The sequence below is a fragment of the Mobula birostris genome, chromosome X (genome assembly GCF_030028105.1).
Source record: "Mobula birostris isolate sMobBir1 chromosome X, sMobBir1.hap1, whole genome shotgun sequence".
Lineage (NCBI taxonomy): Eukaryota > Metazoa > Chordata > Chondrichthyes > Myliobatiformes > Myliobatidae > Mobula > Mobula birostris.
The window spans coordinates 38,103,530-38,127,579 of NC_092402.1; the positions used below are offsets into that span (position 1 = coordinate 38,103,530).

The window sequence follows — 24,050 nt, forward strand, 5'->3', positions numbered from 1 at the left end:
CAAATTTACTACAATTCTTAATATAAAAGAAAATAAAAGATATTGCATTTATTGAATCACCTGAAAGTGACAATAAATATTTAAAACATCTAATAAAGTAAAATTCAGTATGTAAGCTACTTTCAGGTGTAAAGGGCCACAGTCATTATGTAAACCCTCCTTGATATGTAGCTGACATAAAGTGCATTAGTATGTTAGTGCTCAACTGCTAGAGTCGGAGGTGGTCCAGCAGAGAGCACCATGGGAAGAGCATTGGTCAGACATGTAGGAATTTAAGCTTCATCTTGTCTCAGACTTCTGAATTTAGCCAAGACATGCTGGTAAGAGGCCAGCAGATTGTTGACAATTGTCTATAGATCCACATGTGAAGGCTTAGCCTGATTTGAGCCATTAACTCTGCTTTTCTCTCTCCACAGATATTTTTTGATCTGCTGAATGTTTCCAGCATTTTCTATTCAGATTTACAACATTTTGGGTTATTTTGTTTTGTTAATTAAACTTTCACTTGAAATTTTAAACATATGCACTCTATTAATTTTTATTAATTTTCCAATTCCCCTTGAATCCAAAATTAAGACCATGGAATTTCATGTGATGCTGATTGTGATTGGCTGCTTTCTACAAGGGAGTCAGGGACTTAAGATTGCTGCATTTAATATCCAGAGATTTGGTCAGTCAAAACTTGATGATCCCGTAGCTCATGACATTCTTATCCAGGTAAGCACAATTCAAAAACACATTTTGTGGCAGAAGCATATTGAGTAAGCACTTAATTTAGTTCTTTATTAGATTTTACAAAGGTATGATCTCATCACCATTGAAGAAATCATGCATTCTGATAACAAAGCAATTACAAGTCTAGTGGAAGACCTGAATCGGTAAGTAACGAGAAACTTTAATCACAGTTTCAACGCAGTAGCGGAATATGCAGGATGAGGTTGAGGTGAATAATAAGCTGTCCTGATATTAACTGTGTGAAATCTGAAGATTTCAACTGCTAGGCCACATCACCATAATACATCATGAGTCTCCTACTTAAAGCTAGTGGGAGAGATGACTGACAGGTGGGGCTGCATTTCTGGGAGTCAATCCTGAGAACTGAAAACTAGGACATTGAAATGTTGATAGACTTTCTGAAAAATGTATGTGCGTGATGCCATTTTCTTATGTATTATACAACCAAAAATTCATCTTTTCTGGAGTGAACAACCATTTCCAGGCCGCATGGTGCCTCACTGGAAATCCGACCCAGAGCTTTCAGGTACGAGTCACCTTGTGCTCTTGACATAGTCTTCTTATCAAGGGTATACAGGATGCTACTGTTTTCTGTGCAGTGCTCCATTTAAAGTATTGCAGACAAATTTAGATCATTCTGACACACATATTCTTCCAAAAGGACCAATAGACTAGAATACCTGTCAACAGAGTCAATTGATCCTTTCTCACTCCCCTCCTGCCATAAAATTGTGCTAAACTCACTATCGCTGCTCAGTCTCCATGCTGACATGAAACTATGATGCCTTGCTTTGCAGACATCAATCTCCTGAACTGATAGTCTCACTGATTATCATCACAAGACACCAATCTCCCGACTTGCCAACCCATCCCAACCATTCATAACAGCCAGGACCCCATGCACTCCCCCACTGCACTGGCGAGAGCTCAGGCCAAATTGGCCAGTGCCATCAGCCACTCTGATCCTCCAGTCCCGTCTTGGACTGCTGTGGTGGTTGGCATATTTGGGAATTAACTCAGAACTGTATTATGAAGCCAATCAGTTGTGTTGCTTCAGCTGTGCTTGAGATCCAAAGTTCACTGTTGCATTCCACTGTATTGCCCACCTAGGAGGACGTTTTAGGTGCAGGAGAATCTGAAGGCCATTATAGAAAGAACTTGCAGTGGTGCCAAAGTGAGAACACTATTAATCAATAAGTGATTGATGAATGTAGAGCAGTAGATGTTGTCTACATGAACTTTTGTAAGACATTTGACAAGTTCCCTCACAGTAAAAGATTAAGATGCATGGAATCTACAGTGACTTGGTTGTTTGAATTCAGAATTGGCTTGCCCATAAACGAGAGAGAATAATGGCCGACAGATCTTACTCTGATCAAAGATCCTTGGCTAGCATTGTTCTGCAGGGATCCATACAGTAACTCCTATTGTTTGTAATTTCTTTGGCACAGCAGAGGCTGAGGGGAAATCTACAGAGGTTTATAAGATCAAGAGATATAGTCAGAGCAGATAGCAATATCCAAGTCCAGAGAACCCTGAAAGTCGCTACGTGGGTGGAGAAGGTGATAAAGAAGGCGTATGCTATGCTTAACCTTATTATTTGAAGAACTGAATTCAAGAGCTGGGATATTATGTTGGAGCTTTATAAAACTCTAGTTAGACTGCATTTAGAGTATTGCATTCAGTTCTGGTCATCTCAATGTTGGGAGGAGACAGAGGATTTAAAGAAGGCCTTTTAAGGACAATAAAGTTAGATATCTATTTCATCATAGGCCAAAAATGACAAATAGTATCAACAGTTCCAGAATGTGCTTGGATTAAAGGGTAGGTGCTATTAGGAGAGGTTGGACAAACTAGGGTTGTTTTTTCTGGAACAGCAGAGGCTGAGAGGACACCTGATGGAAGATTGTAAAATTATGAGAGGAGAGGCATAGATAAACAAGACAGCCTGTATCTTTCTTCCAAGTAGAAATGTGTAATGTTACTATGTTGATCAAAGGTAATCTGATTAACCATTACTCTCCTCTCTCTAATGAGGCTTTCATGCTGCACAATTGAATAAGTTTTGATTGGAAATGGAAACTAACTACTGAAGATGGAATTCAAGATTGAAGCCAAAGTTTGGATCTGACAGATATTGCCTCCCACTTTTAAAATGGTTTATTTTTTCATCTTGAGCATAACTTGAAGATATTGCATACTTTTCCACTTGGAAATTTGCGTGAATTATTTTAAGACAATAAAAAATGTTTTTTTTTTCAGTGCAACCCATCTAAACTACAACTTCATCATCTCTGATTCCCTTGGACGCAGTTCCTATAAAGAAAAATATGCATTTGTGTACAAGTATGTCATCTATTTTAGTTCAGATATTTTATCCTACATTACACTGATGGAATTTTGGGTTAAGGCAGATGAGTTATGTTGTCTGGATTCATTTACTTGTTCTGCTAAAATTGTCCTATTTTCTTAACTGAGTAAGTTCCCCCATCCCATGATCTCCCTGGATTCATGAATTGAAAGGAGGAAAAGCCATGGATCTATATCTAAGTATTCTTTCAGATTCCCTAAAAAGACACGAAACATAAAATATGATGGAAAAACTGCAAATCTGAAAATTGATTGAACAACGATGGAAATAGCTGGTTAGAAGTTCAGAGATTTAGAAAAAGCAGACATTTCTTCACTTCTTGCCATCCAGCTGAACAGCACACTCACCTTATTCCCCACCACCACCCTGGAATGATCGTGGACCCTGTTTCTTTGTGACAATCTAATTTACTTGTATTAAAGCTTGAGTTACTCAAAATTTAGCTGTTTCCTTTCATTTCCAATCCTATGAGTGCTTTCTCCATAGTGTCAGCACCTGCTCATATGAGTGCTCTCCTCTATCACCATTGTAACTGGGATCAATACATGATCAGTGGACAATTTAATATTTTTAAAAATATATATTATCCATTGATTTAAAGAATTAGATGGATGTAGGCCAAATACAAGTAAATGGGACTAGCTCAAGTGGGCATTTTGGTCGGCATGGTCTGTTTGGGCCAAAAAGGCCTGTTTCTTGTGCATGACTTGGGTTCTGTAGCTATTGAACAGCAAATATAATACAAATGTGACAAATATTCACAAAGAGGAACCAATGAAACAGGGAACAAAAATAGGAGTGAAATTTAGATTTGGCTTCTTGAAATGCTATTGAGAAACATTCAGAAACGTGTCTTCAGACTATATTTTAAGCTCATACTGCTTATAAAATTATTATATAATTACAATGTTCAATGGCTTTTCAATTTTATGAGTTTCATTCTCTGGGGTCTACTTTTGACAGAGAAAAAATTCTCAAGCCCATTGGATGGTACCACTTCGATGATGGGTGTGAAAAATGTGGGACTGACACTTTCATACGTGAACCTTTTATAGTGCACTTTCACTCTCTCACCACAAGTAAGGATTAGTCATCTGGTTACTAAGCATTTCTTTTAATTTTTTTGAGAAAAATTTGGCTAACTGAAACCGTAATTTATTCTGGTGAACCTGATAAAAATAAATCTATTTTAATTGCTATGATTATCCATCTTCTAATCTTGAAGTACAAATAATCTACTACTCTATGATTCCAGATTCAAGGTTTTTCGTGATATTGCAAGGTTTTTAATTAATTCATTAAAATTCTACAGTATCTTTTCCACCTTATAGAAAGTTATTTGAACGATAGAAGGATGGCAGGCTGGTTTTGGTTTTCACATGATTTCTCTTTAGCATGATGTTGTGAGGCTTTCAGTAATCCACAATCTGATCTTTCTTCTCTGTAATTCAGGCAACTGACAAGTTATTAGAGATCACAAATTCATCACGTTCAAGACTGGAGCACAACTGTGCATCCTACCAACCTAGAGGTCAAATCTTAAATCTCCAACACATTACTCTATCTTGTACCGAGAATGCCTGTTACTACTGCTGGCATCTCCAGTGAAAATTGCACAAAATCAGCCAAATTAGGGAATATCAAGAGCAAGCTATATAGAGACCACCATCTGTTACACTGTTGGAACCAAACCCATCTACAAAGCCAGCCAATAAGCATAGCATGAATTCACCAATTGCCCCCTCCTTCCTGGCCATCAGCTAGGCCCTTAAAGTTAATCTGTTTTTACTAAGGCACAAAGGCATGTATTTACATATTTAAAAATATTTTACTCCTGTCTTTAGTTTGAGAAACTGGTTATGTATCTGGTAACATCTCTCATGGGTGTAACAAAATAAACAGCTTTCACAAACCTCTTCCTAATAACATGTGGTGCAATTTGTATTGACAGTTGTGAAGGACTTTGTTCTGGCAGCCATCCACACCAGTCCGAGTTATGCTGTCAGAGAGATTGATGCCCTGTATGACATTTGGGCTGATGCAAGAAAACACTTCAATACAGAGGTATTGTTGACAAAGCCAATTGGCAAATCTGCATTCAACATTATTGCATTAAACATCCATCTGCTCAATGGACTATTTTGTGAACAATCTTTTTACCTCAGCTTTGTTTTTACTCTCCACTTTTTTGTCTTCTTTCCTCCCAGTAACCTGTTGTTCTCCAGTAAGTTCCCGTTAATTTGGTTACAGTCCATTTTTGTCTGAGTCTCTGCCAGCTTCCTCCTCACCCACACCTTTGTTTGACAATAGCAGGGCAATTCTGGCATAATGTAGGCTTTGAGGTTCTTGTATCCTGTGTGAGCACACTATGTCCTGCCGCTCATCTCTTTTGATATAGAACCAAGAACAGAATTTTGACAGTTGACGAACCTTAGGTGCAAATCTACATCACGTTCCTCTGATCCACGGAATGGCAGCCATTTATATTTACGTAACAAATACTATAAAACTCTAAAACATAGGAGCAGAATTAATTAGTCTGTTCAGCCCATTGAGTCTGCTCTGCCATTTCATCATAGCTAATTTATTATCCCTCTCAATCTCATTCTCCTGCCTTCTCCCCATAACCTTCGACACACTTACTAATCAAGAACCTATCAACCTCAGCTTTATAGAGACCCGATGATTAGGCCTCCACAACCATCTGTGGGAATGAATTCCATAGATTCACCGCCTCCTAGCTATTGAAATTGCTCCTCACCTGTGTTCTAAAGGGATGTCCTTCTATTTTGAGGCTATGCCCTCTGGTCCTAGCCTATCCCACTATAGGAATCATCCTTTCCACACCATGAACTGGATATAAATACAGCAGAGGACATAATTTGGTGGCACATAGCATGGAACAAGCTCAAGGAGCTTTGGATTCTTTCTGTAGTCCTCATTATGTATAGGCATCTAAATTGCACAGTAACCAGGGGACTATTAAAATTGCCCATCTAGGTGTATTTGGGACGGAGAATGAGCAGTAAGTCTGGTGATCAACCCCAACTCCACTCAACATCAAAGGTTCAATTAAAATTATACATTTAGATTCATCTTCTTCACTCATGGAACAAATATTGTTGTACCAAAAGCAGACCAAAAGGTAGATTGTATAGTAGAATATATTTGTTTCATTGAAAGATAGTGATATTAACACATTTGGTTTATCCTAGTTAGCACAATAGATCGAGCAACTGATTAATAATGCTCTGGTTCCTTTTATCACGGCATAGCTGATGTTTCATCTATTGCTAATGTCAGATAAGGCAAATTAAATAGGCAAAACAGAGTGAAGCACGGTAAAACCAGAGGTGCTGAAATGTGGGATGAAGACAGAAAATGCCAGCAACATTCAGCAGGTCAGGTAGCATCTGTGGAAGGAGAAATACATTAATTATATTTTCTTTCCACAGGTGCTTCCTGATGTGCTGAGTGTTTTCAGAATTTTGTTTTATTGCAAAGTGAAATTCCCTGTGCTGAACTTTTATTTTAAATAGTATACTCCTAAAAGCTTGTTTCTATTTTTATTTGTATTTAGTTATATAAAATAACATTTTAGCTATTTTGAAAGACGTACCAATGTTCAGTACTTTTTGATCATGTAATCTATGCTCCCAAATAACAGCTTTCTCACTCATTGCGGTAGAAAACATCAAATTTAACTCACTTTGTTGTCTCTTGGTTTATTACACAGAACATTCTGATACTCGGAGATTACAATGCAGCTTGTAGTTATGTAAAGGAGAAGGATTGGTCCAAAATACGATTGCGTAAATATGAGAAATTCCGTTGGTTGATTGGTGATAATGTAGATACAACTGTTAGTACAAACACACACTGTGCCTATGACAGGTATTGTTCAGAGCACATTGATTCAAGTATTTTTACTGCATGTATTTTCTATTTCAAAATTTGCTTCAGTCTATCTGCATTCTCATCCTGACATGACTTTGTTTTTGTTCTTTAGGTTTGTTGTAACCACAGATGGACTGCTTGACACCATAGTTTCTGGCTCAGTGAAGGTCTTCAATTTCCAGAAAGCCTATCACCTCTCATACCAAACGGTAAAAATAATAAAAAAAATTAATTTGGAATGGAATTTCCTCACAATGTTAGAAAAATGCAAAATATTTTCCAACATAATACTAAAGACCCAGATTGCAGCGGTTGATTTGGGTATATCAGTGTAAGCTCCCTAAGAGACTGTAGCCTTGTGTCCAAGGTAGTATTTTCAAATGCTGGAGGCAGTGTCTGCTGTGGCTGTGCCCACATAGCAATGGTGAGCCCTGTTGGGTCTGGTGTACCTGAAGGTAGATTAACTTGGGTTGGTGTCCTGCTTACTCTTCATGAGGGTTGTCTTATCCTCTGCATAAGACCATAAGACCATAGGACAAAGGAGCAGAATTAGGCCATTCAGCCCATCGAGTCTGATCCGCTATTCCATCATGGCTGATCCCTGATCCCTCTCAACCCCACACACCTGCCTTCTCACCATATCCTTTGATGCCCTGACTAATCAGGAAACTATCAATTTCTGCCGTAAATATACCCACAGACTTGGCCTCCACCAGAGTCTGTGGCAGAGCATTCCACAGATTCACTACTCTCTGGCTAAAAGAATTCCTCCTTACGTCTGTTCTGAAAGGTCACCCCTCAACTTTGAGGCTGTGTCCTCTAGTTCTGGATACCCCCACCATAGGAAACATCCTCTCCACATCCATCCTATCTAGTCCTTTCAACATTCAGTAGGTTTCAATGAGATCCCCCTGTATTCTTCTAAATTCCAGTGAGTACAGGCCCAAAGCTGCCAAACGCTCCTCATATGTTAACCCCTTCATTCCCAGAATCATCCTCATGAACCTCCTCTGGACTCTCTCCAATGATAGCACATCCTTTCTGAGATATAGGGCCCAAAACTGTTGACAATACTTAAAGTGTGGAATGACTTGTGTCTTATAAAGGCTCAGCATTATCTCCTTGCATTTATATTCTATTCCCCTTGAAATAAATGCCAACATTGCATTTGCCTTCTTTACCACAGACTCAATCTGTAAATTAACCTTCTGGGAGTCTCGCAGAAGGACTCCTAAGTTCCTCTGCACCTCTGATGTTTGAACCTCCTCCCTATTTAGATAATAGTCTGTACTATTGATCCTTTTGCCAAAATGCATTATCATACGCTTCCCAGCACTGTATTCCATCTGCCACATTTTTACCCACCCTTCCAATTTGTCTGAGTCCTGCTGCAATCGTATTGCTTCCTCAGCACTATCTACCCTTCCACCTATCTTTGTATCATCCACAAACTTTGCCACAAAACCATCAATTCCGTTACCTAAATCATTGACAAACAATGTGAAAAGTAGTGATCCCAATACTGACCCCTGAGGAACACCACTAGTCACTGGTAGCCAGCCAGAAAAGGCCCCTTTTATTCCCACTCACTGCAACCTGCCTGTCAGCCATTCCTCTATCCATCCCAGTATTTTTCCAGTAACGCCATAGGACTTTGTCTTGTTAAACAACCTCATGTATGCCACCTTATCAAACGCCTTCTGAAAATACAAGTAAATGACATCCACTGCCTCTCCTTTGTCCACCTTGCTTGTTTCTTCCTCGAAGAACTCTAACAGATTTGTCAGGCAAGACTTCCTTTCCAGAAACCATGCTGACTTTGACTTCTTTTATCATTAGTCTCCAAATATCCTGAAACCTCATCCTTAATAATGGACTCCAACACTTTCCTAACCACTTAGGTTAGGCTAATTGGCCTATAATTTCCTTTCTTAAAGAGTGGAGTGGCATTTGCAATCTTCCAGTCCTCTGGGACCATGCCAGATTCAACTGATTCTTGAACAATCATAACCAATGCATGTGCTATCTCTTCAGCAACCCCTTTCAGAACTCTGGGATGTAGTCCATCTGGTCCAGGCGTGACTTAATCTACCTTAAGACCTTTGAGTTTGCTTAGGACTTTTTCCTTTGTAATAGCAATGACACTCACTCCTGCTCCCTGACATTCACGGGCCTCTGGCAGTGAAGACAGATGCAAAGTACTCAATAAGTTCATCTGCCATTTTTTGTCCCCCATTACTACCTCACCAGCATCATTTTCCAGTGGCCCAATATCAACTCTCACCTCCCTTTTACTCTTCAAAGGTTTCAAAGGTACATTTAATGTCAGAGAAATGTATATAATATACATCCTGAAATGCTTTTTCTTCGCAACCATCCACGAAAACAGAGGAGTGCCCCCAAAGAATGAACGACAGTTACAGTAAATGTTAGAACCCCAAAGTCCCTCCCAGCTCCCCTCCTTCCCCCGCATAAGCGGCAGCAAGCAATGATCCCCCCTCCCCTACCAGCAAAAAAATACTTTTGCTATCCTGTGTTACATTATTGGCTAGTTTGTCCTCATATTTTATCTTTTCCCTTCTTATAGGTTTTTTAGTTGTCTTTTGTTGGATTGTAAAAGCTTCCCAATCATCTAACCTTCCACTCACTTTTGCTACCTTATATGCCCTTTCCTTGGCTTTTATTCCTTGGCTCTTCCCTTGTCAGCCACGGTAGCCTACCCCTGCCATTTGAGAACTTCTTCTTCTGTAGGACATATCTATCCTGCAGCTTGTGAACTATTCCCAGAAACTTTAGCCACCTCTACTCTGTCGTCATCCCCGCCAGTATCCTCATCCAATCCACCTGGGCAAGTTCTTCTCTCATACTATTGTGATACTGATATATGTTGGTTATGCTTCTCCCTTTGAAATTGCAGTATGAATTCAATCATATTATAATCACTGTCTCCTAAGGGTTCCTTCACATTAAGCTCCCTAATAAGATCTGGGTTATTACACAACACCCAACCTAAGATAGTCTTTCCCCAAGTAGGCTTAAGCACAGGTTGCTCTAAAAAGCCATTCTGTAGGCATCCAACAAATTCTCTCTCCTGTGATCTGACACCAACCTGATTTTCCCAATCCCCTTGCATATTGAAGTCCCCCATTACAATTGTGTCATTACCCTTATTACATGCCTTTTCCAGCTCCCTTTGCAATCTCATGAAGTATTTGCTTGAAGCGTTTGCTTCCCTTTTTTTTGGGAAACCTTGGCAAAGTTTGTCATTCCATTACCTGCAATACTAAGCAGCTGCCTCCTGGTTAGGACCATAAGACCATAAGGCACAGGAGTGTGAAATTTAAAGTTCAAAGTAACTTTATTATCAAAGTATGTATGTGTCATTATATACTACCTTGAGATTCACTTTTTTGCAGAGATTCACTATAGAACAAAGAAATACAAAGGAGTCAATGAAAAATTACACAAAAAGACTGACAAAACAGCCAATGTGCAAAAGACAAATCTTCCAAATACAAAACAAACAAAGAAACAAATAAACAAACAAATAAATAATACTGAGAACATGAGCTATAGAGTCCTTAAATGTGAATCCATAGGTTGTGAAATCAGTTTAGTGATGAATGAAGTTATCCATGCTGGTTCTGCAGCATGATGGTTAAGGGGTATTAACTGTTCCTGATTGATGGTGTGGGACCTAAGGCTTCTGTACATCCTTCCCAATGGCAGCAGAAAGAAGAGAGCATGGTCTGCATGGTGGGGGTCCTTGTGGTGGATGCTGCATTCTTGTGGCATTGCTCCAGTAGAATTAGGCCATTAAGCCTATCGAATTTCTTTTGCCATTGGATCCTGCTAATTTATTTTCTCCCTCTCAACTCCATTTTCCCTGTAATCTTTAATACCCTTACTCATCAAGAACTTCTCAACATCTGCTTTAAATCTACCAAATGACTTCTCCTCCACAATCTTCTGTGGCAATGAATTCCACAGATTCAAATAAGGGAAAATCTGCAGATGCTGGAAATCAGAGCAATGCACGCACACAAAATGCTGGAGGAACTCTGCAGGCCAGGCAACATCTATGGAAAAGAGTACAGCTGATGTTTGAGGCCAAGGCCCTTCAGCAGAACTGGATGAAATGTTGACTGTACTCTTTTCCATTGATGCTATCTGGCCTGCTGAGCTCCTCCAGCATTTTGTGTGCATTTCACAGATTCACTACCCTCTGGCTGAAGAAATACCTCCTTATCCCTGTTCTGAAGGGACATCTTTTTACTCTGAGGCTGTGCCCTCTGATCCTAGATTCTCCCACTACTGGAATTGCCCTCTCCATGTCCATTTCATCCAGGAGTCCAATATTCAGTAGGTTTCAATAAGATTCCCCTCATCCTTCTAAACTCCAGTGAGCATGGGCCCAGAGCCATCAAACACTCCGCATATGTTAACCTTTTTGTCCTCGGGATCATTCCTGTAAACCTCCTCTTGAGCCTCGCCAACATCCTTCCTTAGATATGGACCCCCCTTCAGATATCTTTGAAGTGCAGATGAATGTACCCAAATGCTTTTTACTCTGAATCTAGTTCTCAAAAGAGAACATTTTCAGTTGTATTCCCATTGATCATCTGGTGAATATATCCAAATTACTGAATGTGTTTTTATCTGAGCAGTCTATATATGATAGGGTCCACATGTAATCTAAGATATCAGAATTCGTGATTCTGCCTTCTAACATATGTTCAGAATGCATCAAAGGCAACATTTAGTATGATTAAATATGAAAATTACAGACCTAGGTATTTTTAATCAATATACATAGGCTTTACATTTAATTCACTTTACAGGCCAGACACGTCTCAGATCATTATCCCATTGAACTTGAAATGGAAGATGATCGTAAGTAAATAAATATTACTTCTTATTGGCCCATGATAGATCAAAATAATAGGCTACAATTTAAAACAAAAAAGGAGATGGTTATTAACTTCTGGAGATCTTGCACCACACACCCCTCTTTACATTGACAACAAAGCAGTTTCAAACCCCTGGGAGTGCACATTCCGCACATCCCCTTGTGGCCCCAGAACATTTTCTACACAATCTGGAAAGCTCAGCAATGCCTCTGCTTTCTGAGGATGCTGTAAAGAGCTGGACTATGCACATCTATATTCGTGTCAGTCTACAGATGTGCAGTAGAGAGCATCCTAACAAGCTGTATCACTGCACAGTACAGAAACTGCTCTGTGGCAGACGGGAAGGCTCTAAATGGATAGTCAAAACTGCCCAACACATCACCAGCACCAGCCTACCCGCCATCAAGAAAGGTGCCAGAAAAGGGCCTGGAACACATCATGAAGGATCCCACCCACTCTGCTCATGGACTGTTGGTCTCACTCCCATCAGGGAAGAGGCTATGTAGCATCCACACAGGACCACCAGACTCACAAACAGTTACTTTCCCCAAGCAGTAAGACTGATCAACACCTCCACCCACTAACCCACCCCACCCCACAACCACTACTTTATCATTTCCTTAGAGTCACCTTATATTTGCTGTGTTTTTTTATTATTATTGTATTCTTTATTTTGTTGTGTTTTTTTTTGCGCTGTATCAGATCCAGAGGAGCAATCATTTCCTTCTCCGTTACACTTGTGTACAGGAAATGACAGTGAATCTTAAAAGGAAATATTTGGAAAACTCAGCAGGTCAGGTAGTTTCTTTGGAGTTAATGTTTCATGCCAAAGACTGTAAAACCATCAGAACAGAGTGAAGCAAAATAATTTGGTTTTAAATTACAAAGAGGTTGGAGGTAGGATGCAAAAAACAAAAGGAATATTTCTGATATGGTGAGGCCAGGTTGCCATGGGATAACCTGTAAATGAGGTCATGCTATTGTTAAATTAATAGCGACATGTTAGGGAGTGAGTATACAAACAAAAGAACATAAAAGTTTTAAAATGCAGATTGGAAGAACATGACAAGCAAGTCAGGCTGTGCTGAAAGGGAAGGAAACTGAGCAAATATCACAGATTGACTGACCAGTTCTGCTACAAATGTCACAGATTGACTGTTCAGTTTTGCTACAAAGCGAACTCTCTAAAACCATAGAAATTGATACTGAGTTCAAAAGTCTGCAGCTTGCTGAGATTGAAGATGAAATATTAACTCTGCTTCTCTTTCCAAAGATGCTGCCTGACCTTTTGTATTTATATCAGATATCCAACATTTGAAATTTTCTGATTCTTTTGCTCTTGCTTAAACATGATTATTTTGGCAGGATTTGATTTTCTATCAGTAAAGAAAAAAACAACATATTGGGAACTATTACAAGCTAACATAAAATTACATCCAAAGGCTAAAATGATTTGGTATATGTTTTGTAGCAAAATTATTTTTCAAACACGGTAGTTGTAGAGGAACAAACTGAAGATGCTGGAAATCTGAAACAAAAACTGCAAAGTACTCTAAATTGTCAGCAGGTCAGGCAGCATCCATGACGAGAAATTTGACATTTCTGATCAATGAAATGAAAAAACAAAGCAAAAAAACCTCAGATGCTGGAAATATGAAATATGTTGCAAACACTCAGAAGATCAGGCAACATTTGTAGGAAGAGAAACAGAGTCAACATTTCATGTTGAAGGCCCATGTTAGTGAAAACCTTTTCCACCCAGCAATTTATTCGCCATCACTTTTTAGGATATAAAAAAAAGCACCCAAAGATATAACTAACACCCACATGGCAATCAGAGGATGCAGCCTAATAATATTGAGCAAATGTTTTTCATGCATAAGAGTGCAATGACCATAATCATGATCATTTTCAAATGACAGGAAAAGCTATTAAATAAACTGTCAAGAATTGACAAGAACTGTCATCTTATGGGAGGTATGATCACAGCATAAACTATGCAAGTTTTTCTTCTATTTTGATTAAGCATGCCCCCTTCCTGTAGGTTGAAGAGAAGGAGGAAAAGTTAGAAGTTTCTTTTCTTACAAGTGATTGGAACATTCAATGCTGTGTAACAGGGGAAAATTAAAGCAAATTTCCAGATCTATAACATGGCTTATAACATCACTATTTTTGGGGGAAATTTAGATAATTCCCTCCAATGATTTCTGCCCTTTGTGAACAATCATTTGAAACAAAGGAAGCATGAGTTTAATTCTAAGACTAGGTACACAGGAATTTGGAGCAGGAGAAGGTCGCTCTTCATAATGAGAAGGAGGTTCTCATCTAAAGTGTGGCTCAAGGATCTATATGGGAGAAATGGGTTTGAATTGATAGGTCACCGGCACAAATACAGGGTAAAGAAGAAACTGTTCCATTGGGACAAGCTTCACTTGAATGAGGCTAGGATCAACATGCCGTAGATAAGGGTGGGGAGGAGAGTAACGACGAGCGGAAAGTTAGACAGTTAAATTGAAAGTTCAGGGGTGAGTTCAGGGTATTGAAATGGACATTAGTTACCAGAATCTGTCAGAAAGGGAAAGAACGAGCAAAAAAGTATATACCTTTTAATTGCAATGAAAGCAGAGAAAAATAAAGAGTCTTCAACTAAATAATCCAGGATTTATAACAGGATAAATAAATTAACGGCATACATAGAAATAAGTGGGTACAAACTAATAACCATGACATGATAACAGTGTTGCAGAGTGGCCATGGTTAGGAGTTAAATATTCCGGGATTTTTATCCATTAGAAGAGGAAGACAAAATGTAAATGGTTACTGTTGTTGGTGGTAGAACTAATAATAAAGTGTAAGATACAGACAGTAGAGGTAAAGGATTTCAGCTCAGAAAATGCGTAACTAGAATCAGCTTGAGTGAAACTAAGAAATAACAAAGGGTAGAAAACATTGGAGGGAGTTATCTAAATTTCCCAAAATAATAGGGATGATAAAAGCTACGTTATAGATCTGGAAATTAAAGGTGCATACAATAAAAGCAGTTCATTAAATGTGGGGATCTTTAACCTTCATATAGACTGAGCAAACCAAATTAGCAGTAGTAATGTGGAAAATAAATCAATTCATCTGAAGGACGATGAAGCATAAGGATAGTTTTCTAGATTAGTATGTTGAGGAACCAATGAACAAACAGACTATTTTAGACCTAGTTTTGAGCTATGAGAAAGGGTCTCTTCATAATCAGAGAGTTATGGAACATTTAGGAGACAATGATAAAAACATGACAAATCTTATATAAAGTTTGAAAGTTTGGGAAACTTATAGGACTGGAAGATTATTTACACTTCTACTTTCTGCATATACTAAGTGGAGTGCAACCAAAGTTGACTAGTTCAACTCCCAGGATGGTGAGTTTGTTTTACAAGGAGAGGTATAACAGATCGGATCAATAATCTTAGGATTCAGAAGAATCTTACTGAAACTTACAAAATCCTGATGCGTCATAACATTAACACCTGATACCCATTGGGTTTAAATCAGTATCTAAAAGGCCCTCAGGAGCAGATTTGAAAAAGGAAGCCCACCTCTTAATGACAACCCACGATTGGTTTTAATGGATTTAAGGCAGGGAAAGGATCATAGGACACATGTGATTTGTTGAACCCATCTGAGGAATCTGCAAGCTTCTAGTTTTTACCCATGAAGGTTGTATTTCACAATTAGACAGCATGGGCCGAATCTGATAAAAGCAAGTTTCCAGCATTGTTTTGTGGCCAAATGAAGCAGGGATGTTTTCTTCAAGTCTGGCAAGCAGACAACAAACCTACTCAGCCCCATCTCTCCCAGACATGATCACCGCACCGATGCCATCCCTGCCCTCCCTTGAGCACTAGCAAACCACATGTTCAAAGTTCAGAGTAAGTACTTTATATGTCACCATATACAATTCTGAGATTCATTTTTTAATGGGCATACACAGTAAACACAAGAAACACCATAGAATCAATGGAAGACCACACCCTCCAGGACAGACAAACGACCAGTGTGCAAAAGACAACAAACAGTGCAAATACAAAAATATTAATAATAATAAATAATAAATAAATAAGCAATAAATATCGAGAACATGATACGTTCTTTGAAAGTGAGACCATAGGTTGTGGGAACAGTTTAGTGACAGGGCGAGTGAAGTTGAGTAAAATTATCCCCTATATTTAAGAGCCTGATGGTTAAGGGGTAAGAACTGTTCCTGAACCTGAGATTTATTCTCACATAAATCACTCACCCTTCTCATGATCTCTACCAATATTCACAACACATATCTGTTGTTGCCTTCTCTGGAGCGGTAGGCACAGAACCTCAGCAATCTGCTTGGGTTCTGCATGGGGGTGAGGGGAGAAAACAAAATGTACATTCAGTGGAGCTAAACCATCATGGCATTCCCTAACCATTCCATCTCTTATTATAAGTAAATAACAAGCACTTCATTACATTACCACTTGATCTGCTAAGATGAATACCTTTCAATATCTTTTTAAGATATTTCTTGTGTTTCTTAATATCTTTTCAATATCTTTTGATTTTATACAGATGACGTTAAGTATAGCATTAGAGAAAGTTGCACCTCAAAAACAACACAGTCAGTTTGAATTTATGTAAAACTGAAATGTGATAAAATGTCCTCTAAGGAGCAATGTTAGAATTAGAATCAGATCAGGTTTATTATCACCTGCGTATGTCGAGAAATTTGTTAACTTAGCAGCAGCAATTCAATGCAATACATAATATAGAAGAAGAAAAATAATAATAAATCAATCAAACAATCAATCAATTACAGTATGGGTATAATGAATAGATTAAAAATCATGCAAAAACAGAAATAATATATATTTAAAAAGTGAGGTAGTGTCCAAGGGTTCAATGTCCATTTAGGAATCAGATGGCAGAGGGGAAGAAGCTGTTTCTGAATCACTGAGTGTGTGCCTGCAGGCTTCTGTACCTCCTACCTGATGGTAACAGTGACAAAAGGGCATGTCCTGGGTGCTGGGGGTCTTTAATAATGGACGCTGCTTTTCTGAGACACCGCTCAGAAAGGTATGTGCTCCTTTGTCTTACCCTTCCTGAAGTTCACAATCAGCAATTTTGTCTTACTGACGTTGAGTGCCAGGTTGTTGCTGCGGCACCACTCCCCTAGTTGGCATATCTCACTCCTGTACGTCCTTACATCACACCTGAGATTCTACCAACAATGGTTGTATTGTCTGCAAGTTTATGGATGGTATTTGAGCTATGTCTAGCTACACAGTCATGTGTATATAGAGAGTAGAGCAGTGGGCTAAGCATTTATTATCACTGACAAATGTCATGATTTTTTTTGTTTTGCGGCAGCAGTGTAGTATAGTATATAAAGAACAATAAGAAAAAAATATATAAAATAAACAGTGCAAAGAGAGCAAACATTAGTGAGATAGTGTTCAAGGGTTGGATCATTTTAGAAATCTGATGGTGGAGGATTTCAGGTAGATGGAGCTCGTCAGCCTGGGAAGGCAGTCCATCTAAGAGAGGGAAACTCTGATTTCAAACCTCCGCTGCCTTGCAGCCATACCCACTCATGGGAAAGGCTTCGGGAGTAAACCCTGAGGACAAATCTGGAGCTGGAGTCCCTAAGGCAGTCCGACATTGCCTTCAACCTCATTCTGGCAACTCCTGCGATGACATTGGTGCCAAGCTGTATCGGCCCTTGTCCTTCCCTTGGACAACATCGGTGTCGTGGAGAGGGGAGACTTGCTGCATGGGCAACTGCCGGTCTTCCATACAACCTTGCCCAGGCCTGCACCCTGGAGAGGTCACTCCAGCGTCGCCTCACCGCGACAGCACAACACGGAAAGCAGCAGTCTACCGGTTATAAGCCTGCGCTCGACTGGCGTAGAGCAAGGCACCAGGGGTTGCTTTCGACAGAGGGAGAGACCATCGTGTCTCACTGGACAGCTACTGCCCGCCTCAAGTTGGGCAGCCCCCAGCCAATTAGGTGCTGTCCTGCCACAGTTCACCCGCTCCACTGGGTGCGTGGGGCTTAGGGATACAAGTAGCCCGAACAGCGGACTGTAAACGCTGCACCAAGCACGACTAGAAGACAAAAAAAGAAGCCAGCACTCAGACTAGGATACTGGAAAACAGCCGAGACTGTCACTCCCGTGTGGGCCTCTACAGCCACAACAGACGCTGCTCTGACACAGACTGAAGCGAGACTTTCCAGGCGCAGATCCATGGTCTCGCGAGACTAACGGATGCCACCACCAAGGTGGAGGATGGAGAGGAAGAAGCCGTTCCTAAGACATTGAGTGTGTGTCTTTAGGCTCCTGTACCTCTTCTTTGATGATAATAATGAGAAGAGAACACGTCCGGGGTCCTTAATGATGGATGCTGCCTTATGAAGAAAGGGTAAGGTTTATGGGGGGAATCCCAGGGCTTTTGGCCTCGGCAATTGATTGTCTAACTGATAATGGTTGTGCTCTTAATCAAGCTGAGGTAAAATTAGAGAAGAATTTATATCTTAGGAGTTTGTATGGTATGAAGGGATGATGTCATGAAGGGATTCAGAAACAAGTATAAGCATTTTCAAAATTGTCTAGTTGTTTAAGTGAGAACCAATGTATGCCATGGTTGAATTGAACTGACTTTATTACTTACATCCTTCACATACATGAGGAGTAACAATCTTTACCTACATCTAAATGTGCAATGTGCAATTTATAGTAATTTGTAATAAATAGTATGTACAACAGGACAGTCAATATAACATAGAAATACAATTTTATCAGCATGAATTAATCTGATGGCCTGGTGGAAGAAGCTGTCCCGGAGCCTGTTGGTCCTGGCTATTATACTGCGGTACCGTTTCCCGGATGGTAGCAGCTGGAACAGTTTGTGGTTGGGATGACTCGGGTCGCCAGTGATCCTTCAGGCCCTTTTTACACCCCTGTTTCTGTGAATGTGGATGAATTGGACTCTGAATGAGTTAGGACAATAATAGCAAGAACTCGTTTAATGCTGATCCATCACTATAAATTGTCCTACCTAACACTGATTTTGGTCTAAATATATTACTTTTTGTACTTGTGAAATAATAAATGCTTGCTGATTTAACTTAAATTGGACCTTTAGAAATGTGTAAGCTCATATGCTACCCAGTGAAAGTTCTCCAGTTCCTAACTATATGATATATATATTTGGTATTCAGCATACCCATGTGCAATGCATCATTAATCTGTATTAGGGTTAGGATTAATTATCTATTTACATACATTTGTGGATATATCCACTTCAATTGAAAGAATTGTTTGGTACTATTAAATGCAATTGTCAGCTATTGGGAAATTGCTGAAGTAATTTGAAGTCATTTAAGCAAACACATTAGTTTGTACCAAGTTTGAGGGAGGTCAATATTCAGCCCTGATAGTTTCTGATTCTGATATCAGTCTAAGATGGTAGCAGTATATTCCATCCTGCCACTGTTGGCTGCATCTCTGCACTGATAGACTCTGTAGAAGTCCAATGTTCCACAGGCTTTTGTTCGGACTGGGAAATCTGTCTGCTGAGCCTGAACTGGGTTAAATCTTGTGCAAGGATAAATGAATGAGAGATATCAGCAGCAAAGGAAGAGGTAACAAGCTTTTTTAAAATTTTATTTTTTAGAGTTAGGTTCAATTCAATGTTAATTGCTAATTCTTAGAATGTGGATGTATGTTTTTCAGTGATCTAAATGTACAAAAAATATATAAACAAGTTCTAAGTATTGTCTACCTGTGAATGTTATAGATTGGCAGCTGTTGAGCCTGAGACAAAGCCATTTTGGGTATAACAGGGTGTCTGCATGCTGGTGCAGCCCATATGTATTGGTTTAATGTCACATGTACTGAGATATAGTGAAAATCTTTGTTTCTATGCCTGTAAATAACTACATCAAGGCAGTGAAATGAAAACAAAATACAGGTTATAGTGCAGCATCTACAGTGCTGGGCTGTATTGTCAGTGCAAAAGTGCAAGATGAAAGAAGCAGGACAACCTGGATTTTTGGAAAAATGAGAAGATCATTATCAAAATGTTTGCTAAATAATTCTTGCAAAGTGAAGATTCCTCAACTCCCACCCAGTTTTCTCCTTTTCTTGTAGCATATAAGCCCGATTTTTACTATAAGATTGGGAAGGTAATCGGCATCAGCGGTGGAAAGTCTGGCGGTCCTTGTAGCTGTGAAGGGGTCAACTTCAATTCTTGCGCTGGCCGATGTGGTGCCTATTCAAGACGTTTTCCTTGCAGCTGTACATCAAGCTGCTCCAGCCACAACGACTGCTGTGCTAACTACGACAAGTATTGTTAAGGTTTGTAATGGCAGGGCCCATTTGCAAGGTATCCATCCAAAACCTGTTGTAACTCTTGTAAAATTTCATGAGCTCTATTCATGCCTTTTGTGACAGTTGTCTATTTATAGAAGATAAAATAAAGTATGTGAGAGTTTCAATTAAAACATTAATCTATCTACTACACACCTTTATTCTGCAAGTGGATCACAGTGCAGACCAGGAAAATAATTATTTGCAAGTAAAATAAAGCTAGCCAGTGAGTGGAATCAAAGGAGACAAATCTTCAAATGATTAATAGTGAAGATGAATATGATTAAGAATCTTGTATGACTCAAGGCTAAAAATACCAAACAGCTATAGTAAGTAAAACAAACCTAACATTGAATTATGCTTGTCAAAACATTAGAGATGGCATTAATCAAACTTTGTCACACTTTGCTCATCTACATCTCAAATCCTTTAATCCCAAGAATTAACAGCTGGATACTGGATTCAACGAAGAAAAAAGCATGAACCACTATGAGGTGTACAGATGGAATGTACCGCTTCTAAAATCCTACACTTAAGTCAACACCCGAAGTCTTATCAGTTATAAGTGTTTTCTAGTACCCTTACTTTAGAGAGGTTATACAGTATCAACTTAAAATTTCAATGACAAATATGCTTAACTAATTTAGTGTCTTTGTTGTTGCCTGGTTTTGTTCTGTTGTTGTTGCTGTTCATGTTGCTTTGCTGAATATTGTGGGCATGGCATGTTGGCACCTCTCTGCACAAATTTACAGAAAGTATGTTGGAGAATTTGTTGAAGGAGCTCAGCGAGGATACTGGGAATTCAGAAATGGTGCAGTGTGGAAGTAACATTGCTCAAGGGTTAAATACCCTGCATTAATGTTTGGGTGGAACTGTAATCTGCAAATGCAGGCCACAATAATATTTTGCTTATTCTAATGGATAGAAGCATCCTTAAGATCATGTAACATTTTAGATAGGAAACTTTCCAGGCACTGAAATTCTCAAGTTAAATTCTATTGTTATCTTCCTTGTAAGTTGTCTGTACTTCAAAACTTCCCACACTTCAAAAATGGTTTGTTGGCTGTAAAGCTCATTGGAACATCCTGATGGGAGGTGTGAAAGGCAGGTACTGCTTTTAATATCATTCACATCTCTGTCAGTTCACCAGTGCTGTTCTGTTTCAGTCCAATCCTCATGGTAGTGCTGAGCTAAATAGTAAAACTTACATTGCCTTGTTTTTACGTGCTTTCAGCTGTAATGATAGAACCAAGCTGTTTTGACAAGGGCCAAAATGAAAGGTAGAGGTGTTGGAAACTTGTGTCCAATTCTGTCACCTTCTATATAATTTCTTGCGAGATGGGAAGGCCGGTCACATTGCCTGCTCAGGGAGTTTACTATTGAGTTCATCGCTGCCATCTTACAATCCGCGCACCCCCCCCCCCACCCCGGAGCTGTAACACCAAGGATGCATTGGGAGAGCTGTACAGTGCCATCAGCTCTCTACAAGACAAGCATCCAGATGGTCTCTTCATTACTGCAGGAGACTTCAACCGTGTTATTTATTGTGTTCTTTATGCACATTACTTTTTTATGCTGCATCAGAGCCAAAGTAACAATCATTTCATTCTCCTTTGCACCTATGTACTGTAGAAATGGTAATAAACAACATTGAATCTTGAACCTTGAATTGCCCACAGCATTAACTTGATATGCTTTCATGAAACTGTCCCTCTCTTTACCTTTGAATTATTAATTATATCTTTTTCTTCCAGGTTCTGGATAACGGTGGTGAGAAAGTTGCCAGGGGGCATGAAGGTTTAAGTAAAAAGGCATTATGGAATATAATAAAGCCTATGGTTGCATTATCAATGTGTTTTGGTATTACTAAACACACACATTTATCACCGGCAGGCTTGAAGCCAAAAAGACTATATAGACAAAATGTACCTCAAAAAAAGGAATAAATTCAATGTTTAAAAGCAGTGTTATGTGATGTTCAGTTTTTGAACACTTGGAAACCCTTTGGTCTCAAAAGCTGCCAGGTGAACATTTTTTCAAAGTACTTGTTATAAAGAATTTTTCCTGTTTTCTTAAAGCAGCTGATAAACCATGAGATATACTATATTTCACACATAGAAAAAAAAAATCATTCAATATGTTAGTTAGGTTGCCATTCTCAATATCCCATTCTAATCCAGTGAGAATTGGCAAACACTTATCTAAGTCCTCACCCTATCTCCTCGCAGGTACCTTCAATCAGAAACTCTTAGCAGCCAGAGGGGGAATTTCTGACTGACATATCCTTTCTATTGATAGGAAAATAAAACTAACTGTAAAACGCCCACCATACACCACATTGAGATTAATTAATTCAGTGCACAATAAAACACTGATAATTTGCTATCTGACAATTCTGATATCCCAGTGGTTTGAAATGTGGTTCACAGGTGACGTTTCCTGTGTTCCTCTAAAATATATTGTAGTTTGATTTCAATGCACTCTTTAAACATACTGGGTTCACTGGAAAATGCATTACCTCTTTTATTATTCAAATGTAACATCGAAAAAATACTGAATTTAAAGAGTGTTTGGGCAATAGTAGGAATAATATTCAATAGTCTGCTAGTCCTGCACCACCAAAATCCCAAGTGACAGATTATCAGAGTTTTATATATTACTGCTTATCTTCAAACAATGCATAAAATATAGCAAAGAATTGTGATGTTTTCTACCTGAGTGTCAATGCTGAGAATTAAGGGTCCGAGCCAAAATGATGTGAAAGAATACATTGTCTTTGAATTATGATAAGAAAGCAAAACAGCATTAAATCATGCTGTATTGAAGGGTATCATTAACTCAAAGCATCCATTCCAAAATTCTATCAACTTGTTAAATTATTCTGCACATGCCTATGTTATAAAACTCAAAAGCCCAAGCCTCACACAAAATGCAAAGCACAATTAAATAAGACATGGAGCTGCTTCTTTGAAGTTGACCAACATATAGTATGTGTCCTGGATTCATTTTACTTGAGACACTGTTACAATTACATACCACAGCCCTTCCCCATTTCTTTCCTTCTGCGGTCTGTGTATGACACTCTCACCATCATAGCTGCACACATGGGGGCTGACAGAGGACGCTAACTGCAAGCTTTGTGGTCTGCAGGGTTCACTGGCACACATAGTCAGGATGTAAAACAGCTTTAACAAAAGGATGGCATAGATGGCATCACAGGGTCCTGCTGTCCCTTGCTGACACACTGGAGCAGGAGAGGTGCAGAAAGAGACCAGCTGGCAGAGAGGCTAACAGGGCAGTCATTTTCATCAAGAAGAGGGCCATGCCAGTCATATCAAAGAGGCCTAAATCCAATCTGCTACAAATTGCCAAATCCTGAGAGATGAGGGTCAATGTGGGGAGGAATCTGACCTCAAGTGCTTTGTGGAGTTTGAATGTTCTCCCTGTGACTATATGGGTTTTCTCTGGTGCTCTATTTTTTCTCCTACATCCCAAGAGTAGGCAAGCTGATAGGTTAACTGGATAGTGTAAATTACCATTAAAGTGTAAGATCTAGGGAGAATTGATGATACTGTAGAGAAAATAAAGAAAGGCATTAATGTAGGTTTAATATACACTCAGTGGCAACTTTATTGGTTACACCTATAGCCCTGCTCGTTAATGCAAATATCTCATCAGCCAATCATGTGGCAGCAACTCAATGCATAAAAGCATGCAGACATGGTCAAGAGGTTCAGTTGTTGTTCA

The 24,050-nt window shown here is 39.2% G+C and overlaps 1 protein-coding gene across 1 annotated transcript; it reads left to right on the top strand.

Moving 5' to 3' along the window:
* The first annotated feature begins 579 nt into the window (after nucleotides 1-579).
* On the top strand, nucleotides 580-22,085 carry LOC140191611 (deoxyribonuclease-1-like). The gene is made up of 10 exons (XM_072249163.1): nucleotides 580-717; nucleotides 790-878; nucleotides 2,998-3,081; nucleotides 4,070-4,185; nucleotides 5,058-5,170; nucleotides 6,843-7,000; nucleotides 7,116-7,212; nucleotides 11,845-11,896; nucleotides 20,085-20,291; nucleotides 22,058-22,085. Exons 1-9 carry the CDS (start codon nucleotides 580-582, stop codon nucleotides 20,288-20,290), a joined length of 1,053 nt encoding a protein of 350 aa, XP_072105264.1. The 3' UTR covers nucleotide 20,291; nucleotides 22,058-22,085.
* The last annotated feature ends 1,965 nt before the right edge of the window (nucleotides 22,086-24,050 follow it).

Coding starts and splice junctions, on each gene's coding strand:
- LOC140191611 (XM_072249163.1), top strand. CDS start 580: ATGGAATTTCATGTGATGCTGATTGTGATTGGCTGCTTTCTACAAGGG. Junction 879..2,997: donor CTAGTGGAAGACCTGAATCG/GTAAGTAACGAG, acceptor TTTTTTTTTCAG/TGCAACCCATCTAAACTACA. Junction 11,897..20,084: donor ACTTGAAATGGAAGATGATC/GTAAGTAAATAA, acceptor CTTTTCTTGTAG/CATATAAGCCCGATTTTTAC.